We start from the raw sequence: 27,730 nt of genomic DNA on the forward strand, positions 1-27,730 counted from the left end.
GATAGCACTTTCAAGGAAGAAGGCGGGGCAGTACATGAAGAAAAAGCAAGGTCATCAGCCAGAAGCTGCAGTGTGGTAACAGGAAAGGAACAGGGTCTTAACTTCAGCTTCTAGTCAAGTCTAAAGCCTACTGAGGAATAATCAAGTAGGAACTGCAATCAAAAAGGAAACTACAATTCTCTCACTCTGAACTAAAAGAACTTCCCAGAGAGCTGACAAAGATAGAATATGTCAATTGCTCAAATACAAAATCAAAATTCTGCTCTGGATCAGACAACTTTGGGAATCCAGAAAGATCCTAGTCTGTCCATGAGATCATGAAATACAACTTTCATTCAATATTCCAAAAGAGCTACAAAAGGACCAGCTCAGATCTTCCTTCCAGAAGTATAGCAGAGCCCAGTTCTAACATCAAATCTAAAATCCAGAAACAGGATGAAAGAATGAGCAAACAACAAAAAGAATCCTACCATAAAGAGCTGTTGTGAGGGGCAGCTAGATAATACAATAGAGAAAGCATTGTTTCTGGAGTCAGGAGGACATGAGTTCAAATCCAACTCAGGCACTTACCACTTCCAAGCTATGAGACCATGGACAAGTCACTTAACCCTAACTGCCTAGCAAAATAACAAACAAACAAAAAAACAAAGAGTTATTATGGATGTGGGGACATTCAAAACACAAACCCAAAAGTGAATCACTCCAAAATAACGACAAATACTCAAAGAAAAACACAGGTTGGGCACAAATTCACCTAGAATTACATACAAGAAGAGATAAGTTTAAAATGTTTTTACAAAGAGAGCATATGAGGAAAAAAAATTGTAAAGGAAATCAAAAAAATATGGAAGAATTAGAAAAGGAATTAAAAGCTTGGCACAAGACCTTATCCAAGCAACAAATACTATGAAAATAAAATAGACCAAATAGAAACAGTTCCATGAGACAAGAAGACTAAAATAAAATAAAAATATCACACACACACACACACACACACACACACACACACACACGCAAAAAAAGTATTAGAAAATGTAAGGTATCAGCAAAAACAACTGACCAAAAAACAAACAAACAAACAAACAAACAAAACTAAGGAGAAATAAAATTTAAGACTCAATCGATTATCTGAATGCCACGACCAAAAAAAGCCTAGACATCATTATTCAAGAAATCTTAAAACTGCTCAGATCTCTTAGAAGCAGAGGGCAAAGGGAGGATTCTGGGAAGATGGTGGAGGAGGTCAGAAAATTCCACGCTTTCCAGATTTTCCCCCCAAATAGAACAAAGTTGTGCCTCGCAGTGAACACAGATCAGTGAAAAACAAATAGGACTTGAGGCAGAACCCTTCTAGGGTTAGAAGACCAGAATTTAACTCATATGAAATTATAAACAGCTCCAGGCTAGCTCCTCAGAAACAGACCCCAACTAGCTCTTGGGCTCCCCTCTTGCTGTGAGGCAAGAAGACTTGCAGAAGAGTAGAATTTTTGGTTTAGGGTTCTAGGTCAGAGGGCAGAGTTGAAATGAAGCTAGAGGTACCATCCCCCACCCCCGTTCCAGGATTAGAGATGCTTACACTAACAACTCTCATTTTTTAAAAAATGAACAAAAAAGAAAGAATGCAATCATAGAAACTTACTATGGATACAGGGAAAACTAGGGTTCATCTTCAGTGGACAATGAAGTAAAAAAAAAGCCTTTTCTACCCTATTCTTTCTTGCCCAGAAAGAATTTACAGAACTCAAAAAAGATTTCAAAAATAGAATAAGATTGAGAAAAAAATGAAAATAAAAATAAGAACTATCCAAGAAAAACAAGAAGATTATGAAAAAAAAATTAACCAACTAGAAAAGGAGATAACAGAGTAACCAGAATTTTAAAGAAGAAAGTAATTCTTTGAAAATCAGAATTGGGAAAGGGGAAGTCAGTGAAATTATAAGAGGCCAAAAAATAATAAAATAAAATATAAAGAATGAAAAAATTTAGAACAGAATGCAAAACATCTTATAAGAAAAACAACAGATCTGGTGAAGTAGAAACAAAAGAATCTATACACCAATCACTCTCTGAAAGAAACCCCAAAATGAAAACTCCCAGGAACAGTATAACCAAAATCCAGAGATTTTAGGTCAAAGAAAAAAATTGCTGCAATTGATGAGGAAAAAAAAGAATTTAAGTACTAAGAACATAAGATCATATGAGATAAATCTAGCCTTCTAAAGGAATGAAGAACTCGTAATACGATATTTCAGAAGGCAAAGGAAATGGGCTCACATTCCAAGAATTTACTCAGCAAAACAATATAATTACAGGGGGAAAAAATGGAACTTAATGAAATACAGAACTTTCAAGCACTCCTAATGAAAAGACAAACTACAAAGAAATTTTACAATTCTAACACAGGAATTAAGGGGAAAAAATAAACAAACAATGATAAAGCACTAAAGATAGATGAACTATATTCCAATATGAGGAGATGATAAAAGTGTTCTCTGAATCCTATCATCATCATAGCTCATAAAGGAAATCTAATTACCCTAGAAGTGGTTCTGTTATGTCTTGATCTTAAGAGAAGAACAGAAAGATTGAAGAGGAATATACACTAAGGATAAGGGAAAGAAAGGGGAAATTATCTCACATAATCCAGAGGGATAAGTACATATCTATACAAATAAGGAGAAAGAAATCAGAGTTAACAGCTGACATTTGCACCACATCAACAAAAGAAGGAAGAATTCACACATATAGAAATGTGTTCAAAAATACGTTTTATTCAACAGGGAAATGGCCCCTTCCCAATTCTGGAAGTAAGAAGTAAATACAGCACAATATACACCACAAAATGGTGGCCCATTTAGGAGTCAAGCAAAACTTGTTCAGCCTCCCACATCTGATGTATTAACATGTGATTCTGTCCAAGACACCAAGCCTCTCTGTATATATATGCCCCTTCCTAAGAATCTAAGTTGCAAAAAAATGGCTGTCAGCATTAGTAAAAAGGTTATTCACCAAAATCCCCTAAATTGATGTAATCACAGGTCCAGATTAGATAGGGGGGATTTAGTCACTGAATTGCCCATGTGAAATCCTATTTTTAACCAATTAAAAAGAAAAACATCATCCATGAATTATTAAAGAGTTCTAAAATGATCCATGAACAATACAGAAGGCAGAAAACACATGCAGTTGGGGGAGAGAGAGAGATACATAACACATATCTTATTCCATCTCTTATATCCAAATCCAGAAGACCTTAACATAGGAGTTAAATAGAAGAAATTTCTCTGGTTCTCCAAGATCTAACATTTAGATGAAGTTTTACCCTATGGTTTTGACTTTTCCTTGTGTCTCCTTAATTTTAGACAACTCAAACTATTAAATGGGAAATGAGTGTTTTTAATACCTTATAATTTTAGCTGCACAAGAGACCCTATCTGAACATCCATAGAATTTCTGACTTCATGGTCAAGCAGGATCCTATGTCACAGTTAATGAAGTCATCAAGCAGATTTTCAGTGGCTGTCCCCATGCCTGTAATGATCTTCATTTTCTTCTCTGCCTCTTCGCTTCCCTTCAAGTCTCTCACCTTCAACAAGAAGCCTTACCAATTCCCCTTAATTCTAGTGTACTCTTCTGAGGTTACCTTCAGAATGCCCCATGTAGATCTCATATGTAAATAGTTTTTTTTTTGTGGTATATCCCATTAGATCGTACCCTTCTTAAGGGCAGAGATTATTTTCCTTTTTTTGTATCCACAGTGATTATAGAGCCCAATACATAGCAAACACTTAATATATGCTTGCTGACTAGTTAACTGACAATTACTGGGTCAGAAAGACACTAAATTTCTTGACTGATAGTCATCTTTTTGCCATGTTTTTTATTTTTAATTTTTGTATTATATTATATAAACTATTACAACAATAATCCCTAAGTTCCTGTCACTTTAGTGAGCCAGAGAGAAAGAAAGCAACTAAATGCTTTCATTTCAGAAATTTTACTATTTTTTAGTTCTTATTAAGCAGTATCTCAAAAAGCAGGCATAACTCCTTGCTTTAAGATCATACAAGAAAAACATGTGGAAAATAGTTGGACATAAATTACGATGAACCAAATAGAAAACTGCTGTATATTTCATTGTTCTTAGCATAGTTCTATTCATTCACAATAGGTCTCCTAATAATTCATCAGATTATGAGTAATTCCCCTTTTCCCCTGAATTCATGAAAGATCTATACCAATTATTTGATAATTATATACTACTCTATGACCTCTTACATATTGTCTTCACTATTTCTATTATTGTTCAAACTTTCACATAGCTACATCAATTAGGATGTAAGTATTATGAAGGTAGTATGTACATTTCTTGTAATACTCTGATAAATAACCTTGCACACAGTAATTGCATAATTAACAATGAATAACTGATTTTCTGACTCAAGACTACTTCATTTGAATAGTATCTCAAAAGGGCAAAAGCAATCCTTACCATCCATCACTATCTGCAGCATTTACATTCACACCAAATTGCACCAAGAATTTCACAATTTCTGTATGACCTGCACAAACAGCATTATGAAGGGCTGTAATGCCTTCATCATTAGGTAGGCTAGGATCATCAACCTATAAAACAAAAAGAGGGATAAGAAGTCATCCAAATTTTGTGCCATGTGGCACAGCACTATTAATTGGTTGGAATTGACAAGAAAAATATTTTCAAGGTTGTCTTCTTAGAACATAATTAAAATACAGCAGAACTAAAAGATTTACTATACCAAAATTAATTACACAATTAAGAAAATCATCATATCAAGTGATGGCACAATACAAAATAATCAAAAATGAATGGGAAATGGGCCATTTTTTCTTACAGTAGCTACTTTAAAATCTTTTTTGTTTTTCCTTTCTCTTTACTTTCCATCAAATAAATTTCTGGGTTAGAACTTGTATAATACAGGAAAGAGATAAAAAGCAAATAAAAATATTCTAGATATCACTCTTAGAGGGCAGAAACTATATCTAATTAGATAGCTTCATTAAAAAAAAAAAATCACATGTTATTTCAGTAGTGTTGATATTATTCCATAAGGGCTTTAGAGGACCCCATGGCAATGTCCAATTTCTATATGTCAAAGAACTGACATCAATTTTTGAAGTTCCACATTAACCCTAATTTGGGTACTTCCCAAGAATTCCATCCCAACCTAAAATAATTTAAGAATATTACTTTTTAATTAGCAATTTTCTGATCTGAATTTAACAGCAAAATAAAAAAGTCATGTCTAAAAGCAATTTGCCAACAGTAAACATACTTCATAAATAATTCTCTGCACGAGGTCAAATTCTCCTTCCAAAGATGAATCTAAAAGTAAAGCAAGAGGATTGAATTTCACTCTCATTCCATGACCAATTCTCTCTGAGCCAATTTTTCTCAAGTTTGTCCTTTTGCCCTGCAAGAAAAAAGGAAAATATAAAGAGTAACAGCTTGTCCTGAAAAGTAGAGATTAAACATCAGAAACAAATTCTAAATGAATTATGGATATAATGGGTACAACAACTACTGAAAACACAATTTATAATGTTAAAATTTTAAATTGTATATCATTAGTATCTCTAAATAGTAAATCCATTTCACAAAATTTTAAACTATACATCTTTACATAAAGATAATAACTGCTAGCCTGTATTTCAAATTAATACATAATAATAACCCAGGTGTGTAATTTGATGTGGCAGAGGGTGAAGCATCAAAAATTAGCCATAATTGAAGCAGATAAGTAAATTATCTACTCGACTTAGGTAATTTCTATGTTTTTTTTTTTTAATTTGGGCTGGAATACTGAGGAAGTTTCTAGTAGGTAAATACTCAAGATAAACTTGTGATAGTAAATGTAGAAAAGTGGCATTTTATTCAAAATAGTCTCTGCTCAGTGACATAATGACTTAGAAAGCCATGAATTTACATTATCTGTGTTGTATTGTATTTTTATTTATTTTGTTAAACATTTCCCAATTATAGGGAATCTGGCTGGATCTTCTTGGATACCTCTGCTTCAGAGCTCCAGAGTTCTCTCAGTGGACTACTACTCAGTATGAAAAGGATTTACAATTATAAATAAAGATAAAAAGAACAAATTCTACCACATTTCTAAAAAAGGGAAAATATATACATTGACTAAATTACTTTTAAGCTTGCTATTTTTAAATAAGTCTTTTCCAACAATAAAATCCTACAAATTGAGAGCAACAATCCTTTTTTTTTTTTTTAACCTTCCTGCTTCATGAAATATAAAGTGTTTTATTTTTGTCTTTACATCCCCCACATCTAGCACAGTGATAGACACACAGCAGGCACTTAATAAATTTATCCTCATAATGTTGAGGTCTAGCTTTGGGGTACCTAAATGAAATTAGGGTTAAGGTCTAGTGGCAGGTTTGGGGTACAGATTCGGCACAAGGGGGTCTAGTAGCAGCGCGAGTTCCCAGTAAAAGCATTTATTGGCCCAGAGAGCTAGATTGATAAAAGAGGTTTATTATTAGATAAGCAAAGTTAAAGTATAGGCGAAGGGAGAGATAAGGAGGGCACTGGACAGAGGGTCCAGTGGACAGAGGGTCCTCACATGATAGCCATGTTTGGAATCTCTGCCAAGAGGGGTTCCCAGCGTGGCCTTTTTATAATAGGAGACTTAGCTCGAGAGGTTTTCGGGTGTAGCCCCAAAGTTGGCTCATATCCGGGTGGGGCTGGGAACAGGTCAGATCTTCTATTGGAATTCAAAGGGACCAGGATTTGTGAGTTAAAGGGCAATTTACATTATTAACTAGGATTTGGGAATCTAGAAAGCAAGCTTTCCCGCATCAATAATAATTCATCAACTACAATTACTGGTTCCTACACATATTTCTTATATATTGCTTCAGGAAGAAAGTTACCAAGGAAAAAATATTAAATGGCAATATAATATACATTTCATATAACATGCAATGGCTAAAAATTGTTTCCCTTAGTATGATAGGTATAAAAAATTTACGGCTACAGGTATATTACTTGTGGTTCTCAAATAGACAATCTGATAACTGTGTTACAATAATAAACATTTTCCCAGGAATTATATGTCATAAGTAGACAACCATGTAGTTTCCACTCCATTTGAGACTAAGAAAGAAAAATTTCAATGATTGTTTACTAAGAAAAGGACACTATAATCTTTAAAAGGGGAAAAAAAAAAACTTTTACCCAATGACATTTAATTTTTTGTTTTCTCCTTGGGCCATCAGGATTTTCCTAACTACTGGAATAGGTTTTTACTATTGTTGATTTTAGACACTAATGATCACATGCCTGCCACATACTAATTAGAAAATCTCTTGTTAATATCATTTTACTTTAGTGAATCAAAAATGGACCCAAAGTACTGCATCACATAAGCCTGAGTATGGCCTGGTTTCAGCTAATATAGCTCAAGTTCCCTTTCTTGTTTCCCCATATTTGAACAATGAGTAGGTATAAAAATCATCAAAAATGTTAAAATTTTAAATTCTGTAATAACATTAGTATCTCTAAATAGTAAATACATTTCACAAATTTTTACTATACATCTTTGCATGTTAGTTAAAATAATGGATTTTCTTCTATCAATTACTTATAAATAGAATAAGACCTGATTTTTCTTTTTTAAGTTGTAAAAAATTAGTAGGTTTCAAATTACTTACAGGAGGCAAAGAAAACTGCCCAGTTATTTCAGGAGGGCGCATGCTGAAAGAATCCTCTCCTAATCCTTCTGGTTCTCCAGATGGGTATGGTGGGGGTGGATACGGTGGATATTCCTCCAAATATACTTCGAGTGGGATGGATACCTCTAAATTCGGTTCTTCTACTTGAGTCTGAGTAAGACTATTGGTATCTGATATTCCCTCAGGTACACAATCAAGACCAGGAGAAGGCACTGATATTTCATTTTCTTCAGTAATGGCACTTTCTAATTCTTCCACGGAAACTGTTTCAGGGGAGAGGGAAACTACTTCTTTCTCTGGTTCTGCACTTAGATATGGATTCTGGACTTCAGCTGGACTTTCGGGACTGGCAGCCACAATAGTTGGCTTGGAGGAGTATGATGGGGTAGAAATAGTTTCCATGGCAGCCAGAGTGGTCCTCTGATACAAGAGTTTCTGAATGTTTGGCCCATTTGGACCCTCTGGCTCTGTAATCGAACTTCGTTTTTTTAGTGGCCTTGGTGCATTTGATAGTTTCTTCCGTAAGGCTTCTAAGTCAGCATCACTCTGATTTCGGTAAGGGTTAGACAGGAAGGGAAGTAATTTTGTTGGACTGAGTGGGCGAGGAATTCGTTCATTTTCATGATTCTCTTGGGCTGAAGATATAGGTTCTGTTTCCAGTTCTGGACTGCCAGGTTTTCCTTGACTACTGGAATAGATATTTTCTGTCTGTTGCTGGTTTTGGGCACTAGCAATCACAGGCTTGCCGTATACTAATCAGAAAAGAAAAGGCCTTGTTAATATTAACTAACAATACAAAAAGAGATCAATATCTGACAAATTAGCTGGAAGTAGCTACATAATACATTAAAGTGATTAAAGCCTAGTCTAGTCTTATGATTTGACTAATAAATTCACTGAAGTTAAATGCTATCTTGATTTTACATCATCCTTTTCAATAAATAGTTGTTGAAAGTACACCAAACAATGACTAGGCAAGACTCCCACTTTTATCTTGTATGCAGCCCATAAAAGCAGAAAGAAGCATTCTTTCATATTGTTCAGATTAAATTTTGGCTCTCAAAATTTTCATGAGCCCCAAGAACATGTACCAAAGTAGAATTGCTTTTCCCCAAATTATATTATTACTCTCAACACTATACAAATCTTGAGGGGAAAAGATTCCCATTATATAATAATAATAACCTATATTGGATTGTTTGCTTTCTTGGGGAAGAGAAATATAAAGAAGGAAGGGAGAAAACAAGTTTTGGAACTCAAAATCTTACAAATGTTGAAAACTATATTTACATGTAATTGAAAAATAAAATACTATTGAAATTAAAAAAGAGAAAGAAAACACAAATACAAAACACACAAAAAAATAAAATACACACACATACAGACAAAACAAATAGAAAGAGGTGGAATATATTCTGCTTCTTTTAAATCCTTTAATGGATTTCCCTCAAGTTCACCCTAATATAGTCATTATTATTCACTAATACTTGGTGGACATAATTATTGTTCCATAATCAGACGAAGTATTGGTACCATCTTATACGTCACAAGTTTTCTAAGTGCTTTTACAGACACTAATTTATTTCAGACTTTGGGTGCTAATATTTAAGTCCTTAATTTAAAGGTTTAACTGTTTTAACCTTCCTTCCTCCTTAGAAATACTTTAGACATATAAAAGAGTATTATAAAATATACACCCTTCACCTAAGAAGCAAGCAACTAAAGGAAAATTAGAGTACACTCTTCCCTAACATCCTTTGAAGTCTAACACAAGATGAGTTGGTGAAATGCTGTCCCAGCTTAGGATAGGAATCAACAATTAAGAAAATTATCAATATAATCTACAAATTGCAAGTCACTGAAGACCATAAGAAATGTTAACACACTCTCTCCCAACAGAAATGTTCTAGAATCTTACCACTTGAAAAATGAGTGCCTCGTGTATGTGTCTTCGTCAGAGCACTCTGCACAGCCTGTGGAAAGTTCTTTCCAGGCGCCTGTTGCTGGGTATACATGGAATAGATGGAGCTTGCTGCAACAATCTGTGGTTTCCGGAAGGGTGGAAGAGATGTTTCTTTGGGAGGCTGTGGGGTAAAAGGCCGGACTGCTGCAGCAGGTGGACTATCCTGCTTGAAATTTGGAGAAAGGGCTTGGTCCTGGCCAGCTATAGGTACACTGGAAGGCAAGGTGACTCTTGAATGGAGTTGTTGTTGTTCTACTAATTTCTGTTTGTTTGCCCAAGACATAACACTTGATGGTCCCTTCTGAAGATTTCCATCAGGCTTACCATCTGTTCCTGGTGGATTGGTTTGTCCAAATGAAGGTAAATTAATCTGTTTTGGTTTTGATGGGACGGGTGGAGGGACTTTTGCCACACTTTTACTGGCAGTCTGCAAAGCAAAAGAAAGCTAGGTAAAATAAAGTCAGCTTTGTGCTATATTTTACAAGAAATTCCTAGGTAGTCTAATACTATAGAGGAGACAATTACTCTCATTAAACAATAACTTATTAATTTAAAATACTTTTCATTTATATGATGTTTTACAATTACTTTCAAATATTCAAAATAAAGTAAATGGTACACAAAACATAGGAAATAAAAGTAGCCCACTGAAAATATAGCTTTAAATGCTACTAATAAAAAAAGTTATCCCACTGTTGTTGAGGCACACACAACTTGACTTTTAGATAGAGGAAGAAAAGAGTACTATTGAGATCAATTTTACTTCTGAAAAGTAATTAACATATTTTAAAAATTCATATTTTTTCTTTCTTAATCATCTTCCCCTTGCATTTCACCTCTCCCTTCAAAAACCCAGAAGGTAATCTTAAATACTCAAATGAAAAACCTCATTTTCAAAGATGGTATCAGCAATGAATATTATGTATGAACATTAGACTCAAAATGGACAGCAGTGAATTTCCAAAGGGCCCCAAAACATGGACTCAGCCCTTAAAGTACCTAGTGAAGACAAGAGGTATTTTAATAATCACTGTACTATCCAAAAGCCATATTAAAAAAGGGCATGGATATCATATTTCAAGAAATGAAATAAAAGCAACCAGACATAAGGAAGTGGAGAATAAAGTGAAAATATAGCTACGTCCCAATTTCTAAAGTTGGAGTATTGGTGCTAAGTATACTATTATTTCATCCCTTCTCCAAAGTAAAGACAGGACACAGCAGAGAGGATAAAATAAAGTGAAATATACAATTAATAAACATACCCATTAATGGGAATGGGATGAACTCATCCACAAATGGAAGAGGGTAGAGAACGGATTAGAAATCAGAATTCAATAATACATTATTTAACAAAAACAGCATCAAAATTCATTGAGTTAAAATAAGAAGCAAAATCTACTTTGTTTCAACGGAAGTAAAAAAGGCAGAAGAGCAATCATGATGTCAGAAAAGGCAACAATAAAAATAGACTTAAATTAACATAAATAGGAAAAAACTACATACAGTAGGCAAGGTCTACTGTAGACAAAAAATTAAACTCAATAATCAATATATATGCAAAAATGGCATAGCATCTAAATATTAAAAGGAAAATCTAAGCAAGTTAGGGGAGAAATAAAGAAAAACTATAATACTAGGAAGACCCCAATGTATCCCCTTTCAGAGTTAAACAAATCTAACCAAAAAATAAGCTAGAAAGAAATTAGGAAATTAAGTATTTAAGAGAAATAAAATATAATAGATTCCTGGAAGAGAAAGAAATATACCATCAGTGTATGGCACCTTTACAAAAACTGACCATGTATTAGGACATAAAAAAATAACAAACAAATTAAAAAAAAAAAAAAAAAAAAAACCAAAACCCAGAAACACATTCTCTACTGATCACAAAATTTTAAAAATTTATTTCAGATAAGGCCAATGAAGAAAAGATTTAAAAAATTCAATGAAGACTACAGAATTATATATTCTAAAGAACTGGTGGATCAAAAACAAATAATAAAGATGATAGATAATTAAAGATCATAACAATTTTTAAAAAACCAAGATTTGTGTGATGTAGCCAAAGCAGTCTTAAGGGGAAAATGTATATTCTAATTATTTTCATCAACAAAAGAATACAAATCAGCACATTAGGCATACAAATTAAAAACAAAACAACAAATTAAGAAACCTCAACTAATTAGAAATTTTGAAAATCAAAGAGATCAATAAGATTGAAAGTTTAAAAGTCCATGAATTAATTTATGAATAAAATTAGGAGTTGGATTTTAAAAAAACAACAATAGATAAACCATTATCTAATTTGGCTTTTTTTTTTTTTTTAAAGAGGAAGCCAATTTACCAAGATCAAAAATTTAAAAAGATTCACAACAAATTAAGAAATAAAAGGCTATTACTAGAAAAGATTGTATCTATGACTTAAAAAACCTAATAAAAATGATGAATATTTATTCCAAAAACCTACAAACCCCCCCAAATTAAAAGAAAAAGAAGACTTTTTAAAAGACTACCTTTAACAAGAAATAGAACAAGTCATAAATGAATGTTCTCTCTAAAAAAAAGAAACAAAAACAAAAAACCCACCCAGATTTAGAAGCAAATTCTTAGAAATATTCAAAAAATAATCCCAAGTACAGAAACTGTACTCATAATATAAGGATAACCTAGGTTATTCCTTTAAGATCAAGAATAAGGCAAAAACATCCATTTCACTATTACTATTTGATTCAGTGCTAGAAATGCTAGCTATAGCAGTAAGAAAAGAAAAATAAATTGGGGGATAAGGGGGAAGCACAGATAAAAAGAATGAAACCGTCACATTTTGCAGATGATATCATGGTGTACTCAGAAAACTCCAGAAAATCAAATAAAAATTATTTCTTTTATCTTTCTTATCTTTCCAACAAGGATAGAGAAATTCTTTTAAAATCACTACAGAAGAGTATAAAATGACTGTCTACCTAGCAAAATATACACAAAAACTATATGACTAGAATTACAAAACATTATCTAAAGAAATACAGACAAATAAATAAATATTTTATGTCCATGGATAACATGAGTCAATATAATAAAAATAACAATATTATCTAAATAAAATTACTTATTCAATGTCATATCAATCAATTACTAAATGATTACTTTCTAGACTTAGAAAAATAAAAATTTAATCTGGAGGATCAAAAGGTCAAAAATCTCAAGAGGAGTAAAGAATTAAAGTGAGAAGGAAAAAAGTTCACCAGTATTAGATCTCAAACATACTACACAACAGAGCAGTAATCATCATCAAAACTATTTTGTGCTAGTTGAAAAAATTAAGAGGCTGCTCAGTGAAGCAGAACAGGCACACAACATATAGAAGTAAACAACATAAGACCATGGATTTGACAAACCCTCAGATCTAAATTACTGGAGGGTAAAAATTCAAAACTACTAGAAAAACAAGGCAGATATCAGGAAGGAAAACTAACCACTCTGAGCTTCAGGTTTTCCTCAACTATAAAATGGAAATAAAATCTATTGTATCTATTCAAAGAAGGTTGTAAAGTTCAAGCGAATGAATGGAATGTGATATTGCAAACTTTACTATAACATATCAACACAGTTATTTTCTATTATCAGAAATAAATTGCAAAAACAAAGAATCTATCATCTAGGAACATTAGAAAAAGAAAGTTTTAGAACACGTGACCAAGTAGTCCTAAAAATAGAGGAGAGTTCCAGGAAGAAAGATAGCTGTCATATAGTCAAATCATTTTTCAATATTCTATTTATTCATGGGAAAATAAAAACTAAAACTTTGTTAGAAGACCCAATATCATAAGATTGCCAACAATGTGTCAAAGTCTTTATTCCCAGGATCTTCTCTAAATGATTAAGAATAAGGGTCTCAACTGAGAAGTATCTTCTTTATGTTTTATTTCCCACATCTTCCACTTTCACATCACTTGTAACTGGTGCACAGTGTTACATACTCTAGTTTCCTACAAACATTTAAAGATGTGTATTCACTGAGAGAAACTTGCAAAACAAACTCTAAGATTTAGTATTGCTATCATCACTTAAAAGATTAGAAGTACCTGAGCATCACGTAAAATGTCTTCACTGCTTTGATTTTTCCTTAGCATACCAAAGGGAGGTGGAGCAGCAGCTTGGTCTACTGTGTCAAACATTGAAAAGGGACGCACTTTCTTCTCTTTCTCCCTCAATGGTATCTCCCCATCATCAACTGAATAAGAAAGGAAAAGAATCCTAGTTACCATTATATGAGGTATTTTCAACCACACAAATATAATAATTTCTATATAACATCTTGGTAAAAGGATCTTTTTTTCCTACATGCTTTTTAAAGTTAATCTGATATACTGAAATCAACATTAACAAAAGAAGCAATATCCAAATTCAACCAATAAATGAGAGGGACTTAGAAAAAATTTACAGGTTACACTTGCACTATTTTAAATACACTTGAGACTATTAACACACACAATACACACCCATCACACAAACATACATACACACACACACACACACTCTCTCTCTCTCTCTCTCTCTCCACCTTCAACCTCCACCCTCCCTCCACACATAGTCTGGCAAATTCAAGATGATCAAAATATAAAAGACATGTTCAGGACTGGATCTTACCTTGCTCAGCAGAGTTCACTGAGTTTTTAGGCAAAGAGGCTGAGCCCTGAAGAGGAAAGAGATCTGTGTTTGAATGATTCCAGTCATGGCCAGCTTGATGGACTTTAGAGCCTAGAATCATAAAAAAGATTCAATTAATACCTCAACATTTTGAATTTTTTTTTTTGAATGCCTTTTAAAGGACCATTTTACAAACTGGAATTTCTAAAAATATAAAGACTTCTTACCTTTCAATTTCATAATTAAAATACAAACAAAATTTACTATATCAACTATTTGTGCATATAAATTTCCTATTATTTACAGTATAACATATGTAAATTGGTTACACTAAATCTAACAGTTCTGGGTCAAAGTTAATTATTATCTGTATATATAATCTAGCATTTTGAAATTAAATGTCTATTTCTGAAAAATTCAGAATACATAACTTTTCCAATCCATAAGGAAACATCAATAAATGTTATGGAATGAAAACATTTTCTGCTAACAAAAGTTAAATAATCTAGTTAATGTTTCATTATAAAATGTCTATTTTCATCTTTGTCCTTCTAAAATGGCTTGAAGAAATCTCCTTCTAGGTTTTGGTATGTTAGAAAAATGGTACTATGTCAAAAGCACAATTTGAAAAAGAACTCAGAGACTGAATCCATATTACTAAAACAAATTCTTCATAGATAAGCTGATATTTTATTCCATTCTTTTCAAAATTAGTAATTTTGTCATCTTTGATTCAGATTGATATAATTTCTCCTATGACAGACCAAATGACAAACCATAGATCTGCTGAGGTAAATGACAAAATTTCTTCACAACTAGTAAAGACTTCAGAATAATGAACAATATTTTACCTTCATTAACTTTAAGTATAGAGATAAGAAAAACTTCATCGACTTTTATGATTTCTATTGTTTCTTCCAGGGTTTTGGGTAAAAAGAGCTTAAATTAAAGTTTCTTCTTCCAATATTCTCTTACCACAAAAGCCCTGATTTATAAGCATACCTTTTCATTCAAAAATACATAGTGAAAACTCACTGACATATTTCCTATCAACAAGGATAAACCCAGAATTTCTTTCCACATGATAGATATCTAGTGTAAGAATTCTCAAACACTGAAAATACCAAAGAAAGCAAGCTATTATCAACTACAATACACAGGATAAGGCTATAGCATTTTTTATCCACCTGTAACAGAAGAATCACAGCTCCCTACCCTGTAAACATTGTAAGCATATATCATGAGAAGAGTTTTTAAAAATTAAATAAGTCTAAGTCAAAGATCCAACTTATTTAAGAAATAACAAATTATTCTCCCCACCTTTTGTTTGTGAGATGACCCCAGCTCTCATGTTAGGCAGAGTTTGTGTTTTGAGCACACTGTCTGGTGTCTGCGTGGTTAAAGAGCCATCCGGAAAGGGTGCTTTCACCAGAAGTTCTGGGCGTGAGGGAATCCGTGGCATAGTAGAGGACTGAATATAGGGACCGACTGCCGCCACTCTACTTGGAGCTGATACCACTTGCTGAGGAAGGTTCCCATCAGATGAAATCTAAACAAAAGCATCAACATATTTTCTTCACTGATAAATATCATATTACATTTTTCATAAGTCAGAAAAGGTCATTAAAGTTGCAGGATTCTTAATTACAAATTAATTTCAGTTTCCAACTCTATGCTGATTATGCAATAAAAATAAGAAACCAGAACAGAATGAAAGCGCCTTTGTAACTGACTCAACCAGAGCACTAACAAACATCAGAATTACAAGCAGCACTAAACAATTAGCAGCACCACTCAGCAAACCACCCTCCTTCCAGCCAAGCTTAGCTGAGCTTTTCAATAGGATCTGTGTGATGAAGGGAGTTCAGTGAGCTTGCTGTCTTTTTCACTCTCCTGGCTTGGGTCTCAAGCCCCCCATCCTTACTGGTCCATTTTCCTTTTGCTGCAGTGCTGCCTTCTTCTTCCACAGACGGTCCCGCAACTCATTCACACGCTTGTCCATGACTGCCACCTCTGAATTGCGCTTGTTCAAACACTCCCTCTGTTGCTGCAGCTTGGCATTTTGCTCCTGATTCAATTTGTTTCTTAACTGAATAAAGTGAAGTGAAGAGAGAGAAGAGTAAGGGAAAGGAAGACAAACCTTTCAGATGACAAAATACTCCCCAAAACAAAACTACATTAGTCTTGAATAAACAAATCCTGTCATTTCCCATTCTCTAGCTGACAGCTAACTGAAACCTGCTCCATTTCAGGCTGTGGTTATGAGGAATACAGCAAACTTTCCACGTGGGGTGCTATGGTTTGTTTTTTGAAAGGAGTGCTTATGTTTTGAGGGGTTTTTTTAGGAGAAACCACCAAATAACCAGTACTTCCTGCCAGTAGTCTATAAATCTCTATGTCCCTGCCATTGTGGTTTTTACATATAAATAGTAGTTCTACTTGTTTTTAATTAAAAGTTACCTGCAGTTCCTTGTATAGTCGATCAAGCTCAGCTACTGCCGACTGGTTGTCATGGTATCCATCAATTCTACCATTCTTCAGCATCTCCAGTTGTCTGGTGAGTTCCTCAACTTTTGCCACAGCCAGAACCAGCTCTCTTTGTTTCTGCTGGAACAAACTATTCATCTGTTCAATTTCCTCCACTAGAAGGAGAACGAGAACACAGTAGCAATGATTGAAACAAAAAACAAGAATGGATTCCTTCCCAAGAAGTTAGGCCTCCACAAGTTTGCTAATAAAAAAGAAGCACAGTTTTTCAAAAATTTTTCAGAATCAACATTCCCAAATCATAAAGAGAAGACAAGTAAAATGTAAAAATGTGCCATCATTATCTGCATGAATCTTTTACAAAATCCATAGATATACTCTAAATAAGGCTGTCTTGATAAGTGACATCATTATAATAATGGTTAATTCATAATTTATAATGATGATTAATGTACTGACCAAATGATACCAAAAAGCTGCAAAACCCCACATCAATGTTATTTAATCAATCACTCATATATATCAGTTTCTATGAATTATTCCTATAATATTGTTTTTGTATAACTGGCAATATTTGGCCATATTAGAAAGAAATGTTATTCAGTAAAAACTTAGTTCAAGTTCTATAGAACTAAATTTATAAAAATATCTTAAAAATAGATGAATTTAATTGATAAGAATAAACAAATTATTATACTGCCCCCAAAAGTACAACTATTAGTAAAATCCTTAAGACATTTACTGCATATAATCAATCAACCAAAAAGGTAGTAACCAAAAGATTTGATTAAAATGTCTTTTCCAAAAAGAGCTTTGCCAAAAGATACAAGATTACAAAATTTAAGAAATTACTGTTAAAAAAAATCAGAAAAACAACATGTAAAAGCACAATTTGTCCCTTCTAACACTAACATTCTGAATACAAAAATATTTTATTTATATTTGTCAAAAATTTATATAAGTATTTGGAATAAGGATAAAAAGACAAGGTCTTTGGAAGCTTATCACACTCCAAAAATAATGCTATAATCATTTGTATTGAGCTTTATTTTTTCCTGTATCTTTCATAATACTTATTTTGATCAGTCCTATGATTTCATCAATGTAAGGAACTCAATGATAAGGAAATGCAAATGAAATTTATAATACTCTTTGGGTTAGAGAACTTAAATAATGTGCCCACAGCCACAAAACTGGTCTGTAAAAGAGGCATAGCTTCTTGCAGATCTGCTAATTTCTAGGGCTCTTTTCTCCATTTTATATGTATTCATTATAATTACATATTTTTATTGTTGTGAATTACCTCACTCTGAACTGGACTTATATGAATTCTTTCACAATACTCACCTAGTTTTCCATTACTGAGTCTTTTCTGTTCTACATGACCCTTGAGAGCTCTCACTTTTTTCAACTTGGCTTCCTGATTCTCAGCAATTTCTTTTAGTCTCTTCAGTTTTTCCTGTTCTGCAGCTTGTTGCTGCTGGCGCTGATCTTGCTGCTTTAAAAACTTCAGGCGTTGTTCCTCAAGAAAGAAATCATGAATAGGCATATTACTTTACAGAAATATCACACACTTAATGAATAGAACAGTTATTTAGATATTAGGATTCAGAAAATACTGATTTTTACTTCTCTAAGCAAAAGAGACGATGAAAGAAATCTAATGGTAGAATTTTATAAAAGTAGATTTTAATATAACTCTTTCAGAAAATTGGCTAAAAGATTTAAGGCTTACTTATGATTTAGTAATTTAGTTGAATGTTTTCCCAGAAAATAAAATTCAAATTTTCATTTATAACATACTAATTATTTTAAGGTCAAGTAATGACTTTCAGCTTATAAGTTCATTCTACAATTAACAAGCAAACCTATACATCAAAATGCATTACCTTGGTAGCCAGCATTTGCTGCTGAGCCTCAATCTGCTGCTGCTGGCGTGATGCCATCTCTTGTAGCTCAGCAAGGGTCATATCTATCCTGGGACTATTAACCTGCAAATGAAAAATCAAAACCCAACTAATTACAGAAGGAGCATCTAGTTTCCTTTCTCATGGCTTTTTTTTTAGCTTGCCTACAGTTTTAAAAGATTTCATGTGAAAACTTGCCATAGCAAGATGATTTAACCACTTGGTTATGATAAAATAGACATGTTGATGGAAACTCACATGTTTATCAACAGGATTAATAATTAATTTTCAAATTATAAGCTACAAATTAATTCTGTAAATCAAATAACATAAAAGTAGATTAATTTTAGAACTAATATATCTGTAGCTTGTGTTATAACTATTTTTTGTACTATCTCAACTACAATATAAGATGGCAAAGACACCATATCTAGTAAAGTCACCTGTCTTCAATTAGGAATATAATGCCAACAAATAATTTTAGTCTCCAAGTATGCAAGAAATACTGGTTTTAAGCTATATTCCTCCTCTTCTTCCTATTACTACTACTAATTTTTTAGATTTTTTAAAGACGTTTTAAAAAACCAAGTACTATGTAAAATTTATTATTAAAAATCTTTAAATGTATGACTTTCATCTGAACCTTACAACAGTATATTACTATCTCATTTTACAGTAGAGGAAACTGAGTTTTGAAGAAAAGTAACTTGCTCATGATCCTCCAGTATTGAGTGTCAAAGGTGAAAGTAAAATTCAGGTCTAACTGAATGTTAGACCAGAACTGTTATTCCATTCTACCTCTTATTAAAGCAAGATTTGTTACACTGGAATCCATAAACTTATGGTTTTTATTTTGTTTTTATTGTGATAATTATTTTAATATAATTCTCTAAACTAAGAAAAGTTAAAAGGCCACCAGTTATTTCTTCCTAATACCATTATAAATAAAAAAGGGGAGTTAAGGGATCAATTCAAATGGACCTATATTAGGTAAGAGGCAGTAGGAAACAGAATAGAAAAAGGTAGAATGCCTACAGTTCTAATCTTATCACATATATAACCCTGGCAAGTAATTTCTCTAAGAGTGATACTTGCAAAGTTTACACCATTATTATCACAAGAAACATTTAAATAAATACTTACACCATTCTCAATTCTTCGATCACCAGGAACTTTAACCCCATTCCTTTTTGAGATAGGATCCTGAATCCTTGGTCCACTCACTAAACACAAAATTTGAAGCCATACATTAAAACTAAATGACTGAAATGTCATAAGTGAACTCATGCATTTCTATCACTCCCACTTTCAAGTGAATATATTTTACATAATAACATTTTCTAATAGCACTTGGAATAAGTCACCACAATTTGACTCATAGCAAATAAATGATTTGAAACAATACATGATAGTGCTGGGCTAATGGGAGAAAAAAACAAAGAAAAAAATATTAACTAACTTGGAAAACTAATGATGTATCTCTAAAGAAGAAACAAATCTATACTATAACAGAGAAACAATGCCTTGGTTCTTGTTATACAACAGAAGCATAAAATACATACTCTTTTGATTAAGGACAAATTTTTACCTTAAAATTTCTGGGTTTTGATACTCTTGTTTACTGAGCTACTCATTAAGAGCTCTGTCAGAAAAAAAAATTGATTATACTCAACAACCTTTAATATCCTTTTCTATTCATGATTTTACAAATTGCCAAGAGGTTATGGTTTAACATAAAGAAAACTTCCTAACAATTAGGTCTATTTGAAAATGGAATGGGCCATCTTGGAAAGTAGCATGATGCCCATCTCTAGAAGTCTTTAAGTTTAATAAGCTTTTGTAGCAAGCCAGAATTCCAAGTCCTGACTCCAAAACAGATGCCATTGTGATGGACTTGGCTCTTTTAAAGCAATGCAGTGATTTAAGGCAAGCACAACAGACTTGGGATGGAAAAGGCCAATCACATCCAGAGAGAGAGTTATGGGGACTGGATGTGGATGGAAGCATAGTATTTTCACCTTTAAAAAAAAAAAAAACAGATATAGTATGTGACTGTGGCATCTCTTTTTACTCCTTAGGGTTCTAAGGCCATCCTCTAAAGCTCTATGTTGCACAGGGGATGTTTACTTGCACTAACAGAGGGAGTTTCCACACCATAAACTTCCTATACCAGTGCAGTGAAAGGCGCAGTTACTATCTGCCCATTTGTAAGGAGAATTCCTGATACACTAATCTAGATGATCTCTGAGATCCCTTGCAACTCTGGGATTCTGTGATCTTTTATATGCTCGTTCACATAAAAGTATTAAATAGGAAGACTTTTTTTTTGAAGCCTGGATCCCAATTTATATTCATTCTTGATCTCAATTAAGTGGAGGATCTAGTTAAAGTAAAACAATTTCAACACTATTGAGTTTCTTAAAACTGCACAGAAAAGGAAAAGTTTTTTTTCATTCAAGTTTATATGTTTTGTGACCCTGATGTTTTCTACCGAGAAAAAAGTTTGTTTACAGATTTTACTTTTCACATTACAGTATACTTTAACACAACTACACTGAAACTACATATTGCACTTCTGAAAGATTAATCAATAATTTACATAGGATCTAGTGAAAGAAGATATTTGATCTGGACAACTAACTTGCAAACTTCAATTCATTCATCAGAAGATCCATGCAGTAATTTAAAAATATGAAACAAATATTTCTCAGGTATTACATTAAGGTTTCCTGGCATAGATATCAGGTGAAAATGCATGTATTTTTAAAAAAACTAATAAAACTTTACCTTAAAAATTAATAAAAATGAACCATTTAAAAACTAATATAAGGTAATATATATTTTAAAAGCTAAATATTTATCAAATAAAACTATTTTTATCATTCACATTTTTATCTATAAATGTATTAAATTTCTAGCAAGTACTTCAATGTACCACTTGACTATATATACTAATTATATTTTCAGCAACAGCAAAATTTAAGTTGTCTTTCCAAACAAGTATTAACGCAGGTAAATTGCCTGTTTTACTCAATAAATTATAGTTTTACAACTTCTCTATTATAATATAAAACATATTTGATCTTAAATTAATTCTACCTACAAATATCCATAGTAAAATCTTCCAACATTTCAGGACCTACAAACAAAATATATATGAACCAGGTAAAAAGTCTTCTCTTAAGACACTCATCTTAACATTAATCCCAGAAGATTAAAAAATCAAACTACAGCTATTTCTTCCTCCAATTATCAGATATAGATTTTTTTTTTCAAGCTATGATTTATAATAAATCACTTACCCATATCCCTGCTAGGGGGGTGATCATGGCGAAGAAAAAAACGAACTTCATTTCTCTGGGCTCCAAGACGCTGTAGAACATCAAACATCCTTTCATTATCAGCAACTGGACGCTCTTAAAAAAAAAAAAAAAAAAAAAAAGTGGGGAGAGGGGAAAAAAGATGAAAAAAAGATGTTACATGCACAAATATGCAAAAAAAGGAAAAGGCAATTCATTATTCATGTTTCACATATGCAAAATTGTAGAATAGGAAAGCTATAAGATCTTGAGATGAGAAAATAAACACAGAATTTCAGAATTAGAAGGTTTCATCCCTAACTCCTCACTCCCTCTGCCACTATATACCCAATCAATTGCCAAATCTTGATGTTTCTAATTCCATATTTCTTACGTGTTTCTTTCTCTCCATTCACAGAGCCACTATCTTAGAATGGACCATCACCTCTTTCCTGACTGCTACAAGCAACAATCCTTTAATCAATCTTCCTGCCTCAAGTCTCTACCCATTCCAATCTATCCTCTATACAGATGCCAAAGTAATTTTTCTAAAGTTCAATCGCGTTCACTTCTCTAAATCAATTCTAGTAGCTCTTATTACCTCTAAGATCAAATAAAAATTGCTCTGTTAGGTATTCAAAGTTCTTCATAATCTAGACTCAATTGTGTAGCTTCTTCTTGATCTCTAACCTCTAGAAAGAGAGGTAGGGCATCTTTCATCTCTTGACAGGCATCTATTTCTTGTCTGATTTCCAGCTTTGTAAAGGAGAGGCAAATACTTTACTATTATATCTCCCCTACTTCTTTTGCCTGCTCTCTAACTCCTATGAGAAAGGGAGAAGCTCCATTCCATTCTATGTTACTGGCATTTGGATGCTGAGGTGTGAAGAGAGAACCCTGTTTTATCAAGTTTCCAGCTAAGTCTATTACCTGGAAGAAGAGTATCACCACTCCATCTGCACCAAATTCTCGTCCCCTTCCCTAATCTTGCCAAGGCTCTGAAAGGACTCTACCCTTAGGTCATAATACTATTGACTTTGAAAATATCTTTAAATTTCTCATTTAATAATTAACAAACTTCCACCAGATTATTCAGTGATTCTGAAGCCCTATGGGTCATCAGCCAAATCCCAGTCACCAGTGAGGCATTCCACTACACTTTCTTAATTACTAAAAAATTTTTAAACTTAATTTTGTTTTCATATCTGAATTTTCTCCCACCCACTTATCACTACTCCCAGTGAAAAAACAAGAAAAACAAAATCAATTACAAATATGTAAATTATATGACTATACAATCAGGGAAAACTAATACTCATGTTAGATACTATTCCATTGATCCACTCAGTTTCCTAACCAATACCAAAATGTCTTAACAACAATAATAATAATAACAGCAATAATTTGTATAGCACCTACTCCAGACCAGGCATTTTGCTAAGTACTTTACAAATAATACTTTATTCGAGCCTCACAACAACCCTGGAAGGAAGATGTTCTTATTATACTCTTTTTACAGATGAGAAAATTGAGGAAAATAAAGGTTAAGTACCTTGTCTAGAGTCATACAATCAGTAACAGTTGTGGAAAGCTACATTTGAATGCTGGTCTTCCTTCTTCCAGGCCCAGTGCTCTATCCAATGTGCTTCTACCTGTCTTAAGGTCATTGTAGTATTGTTTGATATCTGGTACTGCTACAGTTCTTTCCTTACCGCTTTTTTATTAATTACTTTCTTGACCTTTTACTGCTCCAGAATAATTTTATTGTTATTTTTTTCTAGCTTAATAAAGAAACACTTTGGTCGTTTCATTGCTGTGACATAGAATAAGCAAATTAACTTAGGTAGTACTACCATTTTTAACTATAACTGGCACAGCCTAATAATTATTAAAAATTAGTATTTCTTTAATTATTTAGATCTGCCTTGATTTAGGTAAAAAGGGGTTTGTAATTGCAAACACATATTTTCTATATGTGTCTTAAAAGGCAGACTCCCAAGATTTTTATACTATTCATAGTTATTCTAAATGGAATTTCTTTTTTCTATCTTTTCCTGATGGATTTTGATGGCAGTAATATAATGATGCTAATGATTTGTATGGTTTTATTTTATAGCCTAAACTTTGCTAAAATTGCTAATTGTTTCAATTAATTTTTAGGTGACTCTCTAAAATTATCTAAGTAACATCATATCATTTGTAAAATATGATAATGTATAATATGATATTTGCCTATGCTTATTTTTTCAATTTCTATTTTCTAGTCTTCTTGTTATAGACAGCATTTCTAGTACTATACTCAATAGTACAGGTGACAACAGACATTCTTGCTTTTCCCCTGATCTTATTTACTGGACAATGCTGGACCTTAGTTTTAAATAGACACTACTTAATCATATTAAATAAAGCTATATTTCTACAATTATTTATGTTTTTATTATTAATATGGTCAATTATGTTTATAGTTTTCCTTATAGTGGTCTGGTCATAGTGTATAGATATGTTACTGTCATCTCCTTGCTCATATTTTATTTAAAAATTTTGCATCAATATTTATTACAGATATAGGTCTTTAGTTTTCTTGTTCAGTTTTAGCTCTAATTAGTTTATGTATCAAAACTATATTTGTGTCATAGAAGTAATTCACTATTAGGCAGAGATAAGAAAGTCAAAGGCAAGGAAAAGGAAGACAGAATATCACACATGGGAGAAGAGCAGGCTGTCCAGTTTGATTAGAACATCTCTCCCAACTCAGCCTCAGCCTTGAATCATTTCCCCCATCAGTTGCCTTTACTCCTATTTATGTACTAATACTAAATGAAAACTGAGGGGTGGGGGGATGAAATTGAGCTGAATAGGTTCACTACAAAACTGTATTATATAATCTCAAGTGGGCTCTCATTGGAGTAAACCATTCTTTTTAATACTTTTCTAATTAATGAATTTTTACTCACCAAATGACTTTTCAAACCTTTTCATTCTTCCTCAAATCTCCCAATTGAGCCAAATAATTAATTTAACAATAATATACATCTCTCTCTAGTATTATTTAAAGACATGAAAAAAGGTGGAGAAAATTTCTAACAAGCCCTCAGACAGTGAATTTTGAAAACTCATATTTAAAAGATCAAAATTTGACCTGAACATAAAGAAGTATACTTTTAAAGATTTAAGACTATGTTGCTTCAAAAATGTTTATTAGATGACATGTGAACTTTATTTGAAGGACAATTCACATTGGTCTGTCAATTGGCAGAACTAGGACTAGAAATGACATCTCCTGACTCTACTCTTTCTTACAAATCTTCTTGAGGATAAATATGAGTGCTTTTTAAACAAAATCTGAACAGTATACCAAAAATAGTAAAGGATGGTGGATGATAACAGCCACAAAATTAGATTACCTGAGCCACTCCAGACTTCAGCCAAATGGCAGTCACTTTCTCCAGGTTCCTTACAAAGCTCTACCACATCTCTGCATGTTGTTTCTGGTGTAACTGGAACTTCTGTGAAGTGCTGTTCATTGTTGCTAAGGTACACCGTAAGAAACATCTAAAAAATAAAGGGAAAAAAAAATAATGTTGCCTGAATCACATCATTAAACATAATTTCTTGACCAGCAGGATGAATACAGAGAGGCTTGGAGAGACTTACATGAACTCATGCTAAGTCAAATGAGCAGAATCAGGAGATCATTATACACTTCAACAACGATATTGTATGAAGATGTATTCTGATGGAAGTGGATTTCTTTGACAAAGAGACCTAACTCAGTTTCAATTGATAAATGATGGACAGAAGCAGCTACACCCAAAGAAAGAACACTGGGAAACGAATGTGAACTATTTTCATTTTTGTTTTTCTTCCCGGGTTATTTTTACCTTCTGAATCCAATTCTCCCTGTGCAACAAGAGAACTGTTCGATTCTGCAAACATATATTGTATCTAGGATATACTGCAACATATCTAACATATATAGGACTGCTTGCCATCTAGGGGAGGGGGTGGAGGGAGGGAGGAGAAAAATCGGAACAGAAGTGAGTGCAAGGGATAATGTTGTAAAAAATTACCCTGGCATGGGTTCTGTCGATATAAAGTTACTATAAAATAAAATTAAATTAAAAAATAATAAACATAATTTCTAGGAGAAATATTCCTTTTCCCACATTTAAAATTGCTTATAGAAAGTACATTTTTAAAATGATTTTTATAATCTCTGAACCAAAAAGTATCTAAAAATTCTGTCCCTTTTATCATGCTTAATATTTGTTTTACTGTACTTTGTCTCTTTCAACTTTGATTATACTAACATGAATCTAATCAAAAACCAATTTGAATAGCCTAGTGTATCAAATCAAAAATTTTTTCCACGCAAATGTGCATTAATAAGCCCACAGGTATGTTATTGATCCTGTATTTGCATGCTTTTATGACAATAAAAGTCTTAATACAGGATCAACAAAAGTCAAACACCCAAAATGTTATTAGGCAATTGAAGAAGGGTAACCATGAACAAGATGGGCTTAGAAAGACTATTAAGACAATTGAAACAACACTGAATAACTATAAAGCTCTGTGAAAAGTGGCAAGAGAAAGATTAAATTCAATAAATAATAATCCATCACAGAATGATTCCTTTGGAGTAAAAGCACCAGATTACAGTTCTATGAACATGCCTTTTCAAATAATGGCACTATTAGCCACTAAAAAGGAAAAGGTTTTCTTTGTATCTAACATGAAAGAGTGACACCACACTCAACAAAAAGATAATAATAATATCTGCATCATCTTGGCCTACTAGGACAAAAACATATTCAAGTTACTTTTATCTTGAATTCAAACCAAACAAGTTACTGTGACAATTATGAATGCAGCTTTTATCTATGAGGGCATAACCAGACTTTGCAATTCTAAGACAATTTTAAATATGAAAAATCCTAATATTATCTAAGCTCCCTTAATACATCCTTCCCCTTAACAAAAGTGTTTATATTAGATTTTAAGAAACTTTTGTTAATCATTTCCTATAAGGGCAGCTAGATGGCACAGTAGATAAGAGGATTGGCCCTGTAGACAGGAGAATCTGAATTCAAATCCAGTTTCAGAAATTTAACACTTATTAGCTGTATGACTGGGCAAATCACTGAAACCCAATTGCCTCACACAAACACACACCAAAAAAAAAAAAGAAAAAAAGAAAAGAAAAGAAAAAAATTATTTCTATGATAACAATTGTGAGTAAATGTAAATTGAGATACAAAATTCTATAGTTCTTTGGTTTTACCTCTAAAAAGGATAAGTTAAAACAAAAATATGGGGCATCTTTTTCTTATTTTTAAATATTACAACCTCCCCAAAAATATTTCTGGGAAAAATTTTAATAAAAGACAACATCTACCTTCATCACATTCATCACATCATCATTTCAACATGAATCATTCCCAAAGGGAGCAACCTCTCACAAAAAAAGAAAGAAAAGAAGGATATAGCAAATCAGTAACTGTGAAAAGGTGAAAATACTAAAAGAAATTGTCTATTATTTAGACTGAATACATAATGGTTAATAATACATTTCAGTATTTCTAAAACAAATGAAAGCATTTAAATTGGCCACCACAAGTAAATTGGGGGGGAGGGGAGGAAGGAACATGACCTGAAGCAATTTTTTTTTTAATTTTTACAAAATATGC

General features: G+C 32.7%; 1 protein-coding gene across 1 annotated transcript in view; it reads right to left on the minus strand.

Moving 5' to 3' along the window:
• Positions 1-27,730, minus strand: part of TP53BP2 (tumor protein p53 binding protein 2) — a 65,603-nt gene that overhangs the window by 10,045 nt on the left and 27,828 nt on the right. Inside the window, exons 2-15 of the mRNA XM_051993377.1 lie at positions 25,445-25,592; positions 22,044-22,157; positions 19,885-19,964; positions 18,724-18,825; positions 18,182-18,356; positions 16,808-16,989; positions 16,272-16,436; positions 15,668-15,896; positions 14,348-14,458; positions 13,783-13,931; positions 9,653-10,124; positions 7,714-8,486; positions 5,316-5,453; positions 4,493-4,626 (exon numbers count right to left, since the gene is read on the minus strand). Coding sequence (XP_051849337.1) covers positions 4,493-4,626; positions 5,316-5,453; positions 7,714-8,486; positions 9,653-10,124; positions 13,783-13,931; positions 14,348-14,458; positions 15,668-15,896; positions 16,272-16,436; positions 16,808-16,989; positions 18,182-18,356; positions 18,724-18,825; positions 19,885-19,964; positions 22,044-22,157; positions 25,445-25,592 — 2,972 coding nt within the window. The remainder of the gene's footprint in view (positions 1-4,492; positions 4,627-5,315; positions 5,454-7,713; positions 8,487-9,652; positions 10,125-13,782; positions 13,932-14,347; positions 14,459-15,667; positions 15,897-16,271; positions 16,437-16,807; positions 16,990-18,181; positions 18,357-18,723; positions 18,826-19,884; positions 19,965-22,043; positions 22,158-25,444; positions 25,593-27,730) is intronic.

The sequence above is a fragment of the Antechinus flavipes genome, chromosome 4, assembly GCF_016432865.1.
Source record: "Antechinus flavipes isolate AdamAnt ecotype Samford, QLD, Australia chromosome 4, AdamAnt_v2, whole genome shotgun sequence".
Classification (NCBI taxonomy): Eukaryota; Metazoa; Chordata; class Mammalia; order Dasyuromorphia; family Dasyuridae; genus Antechinus; species Antechinus flavipes.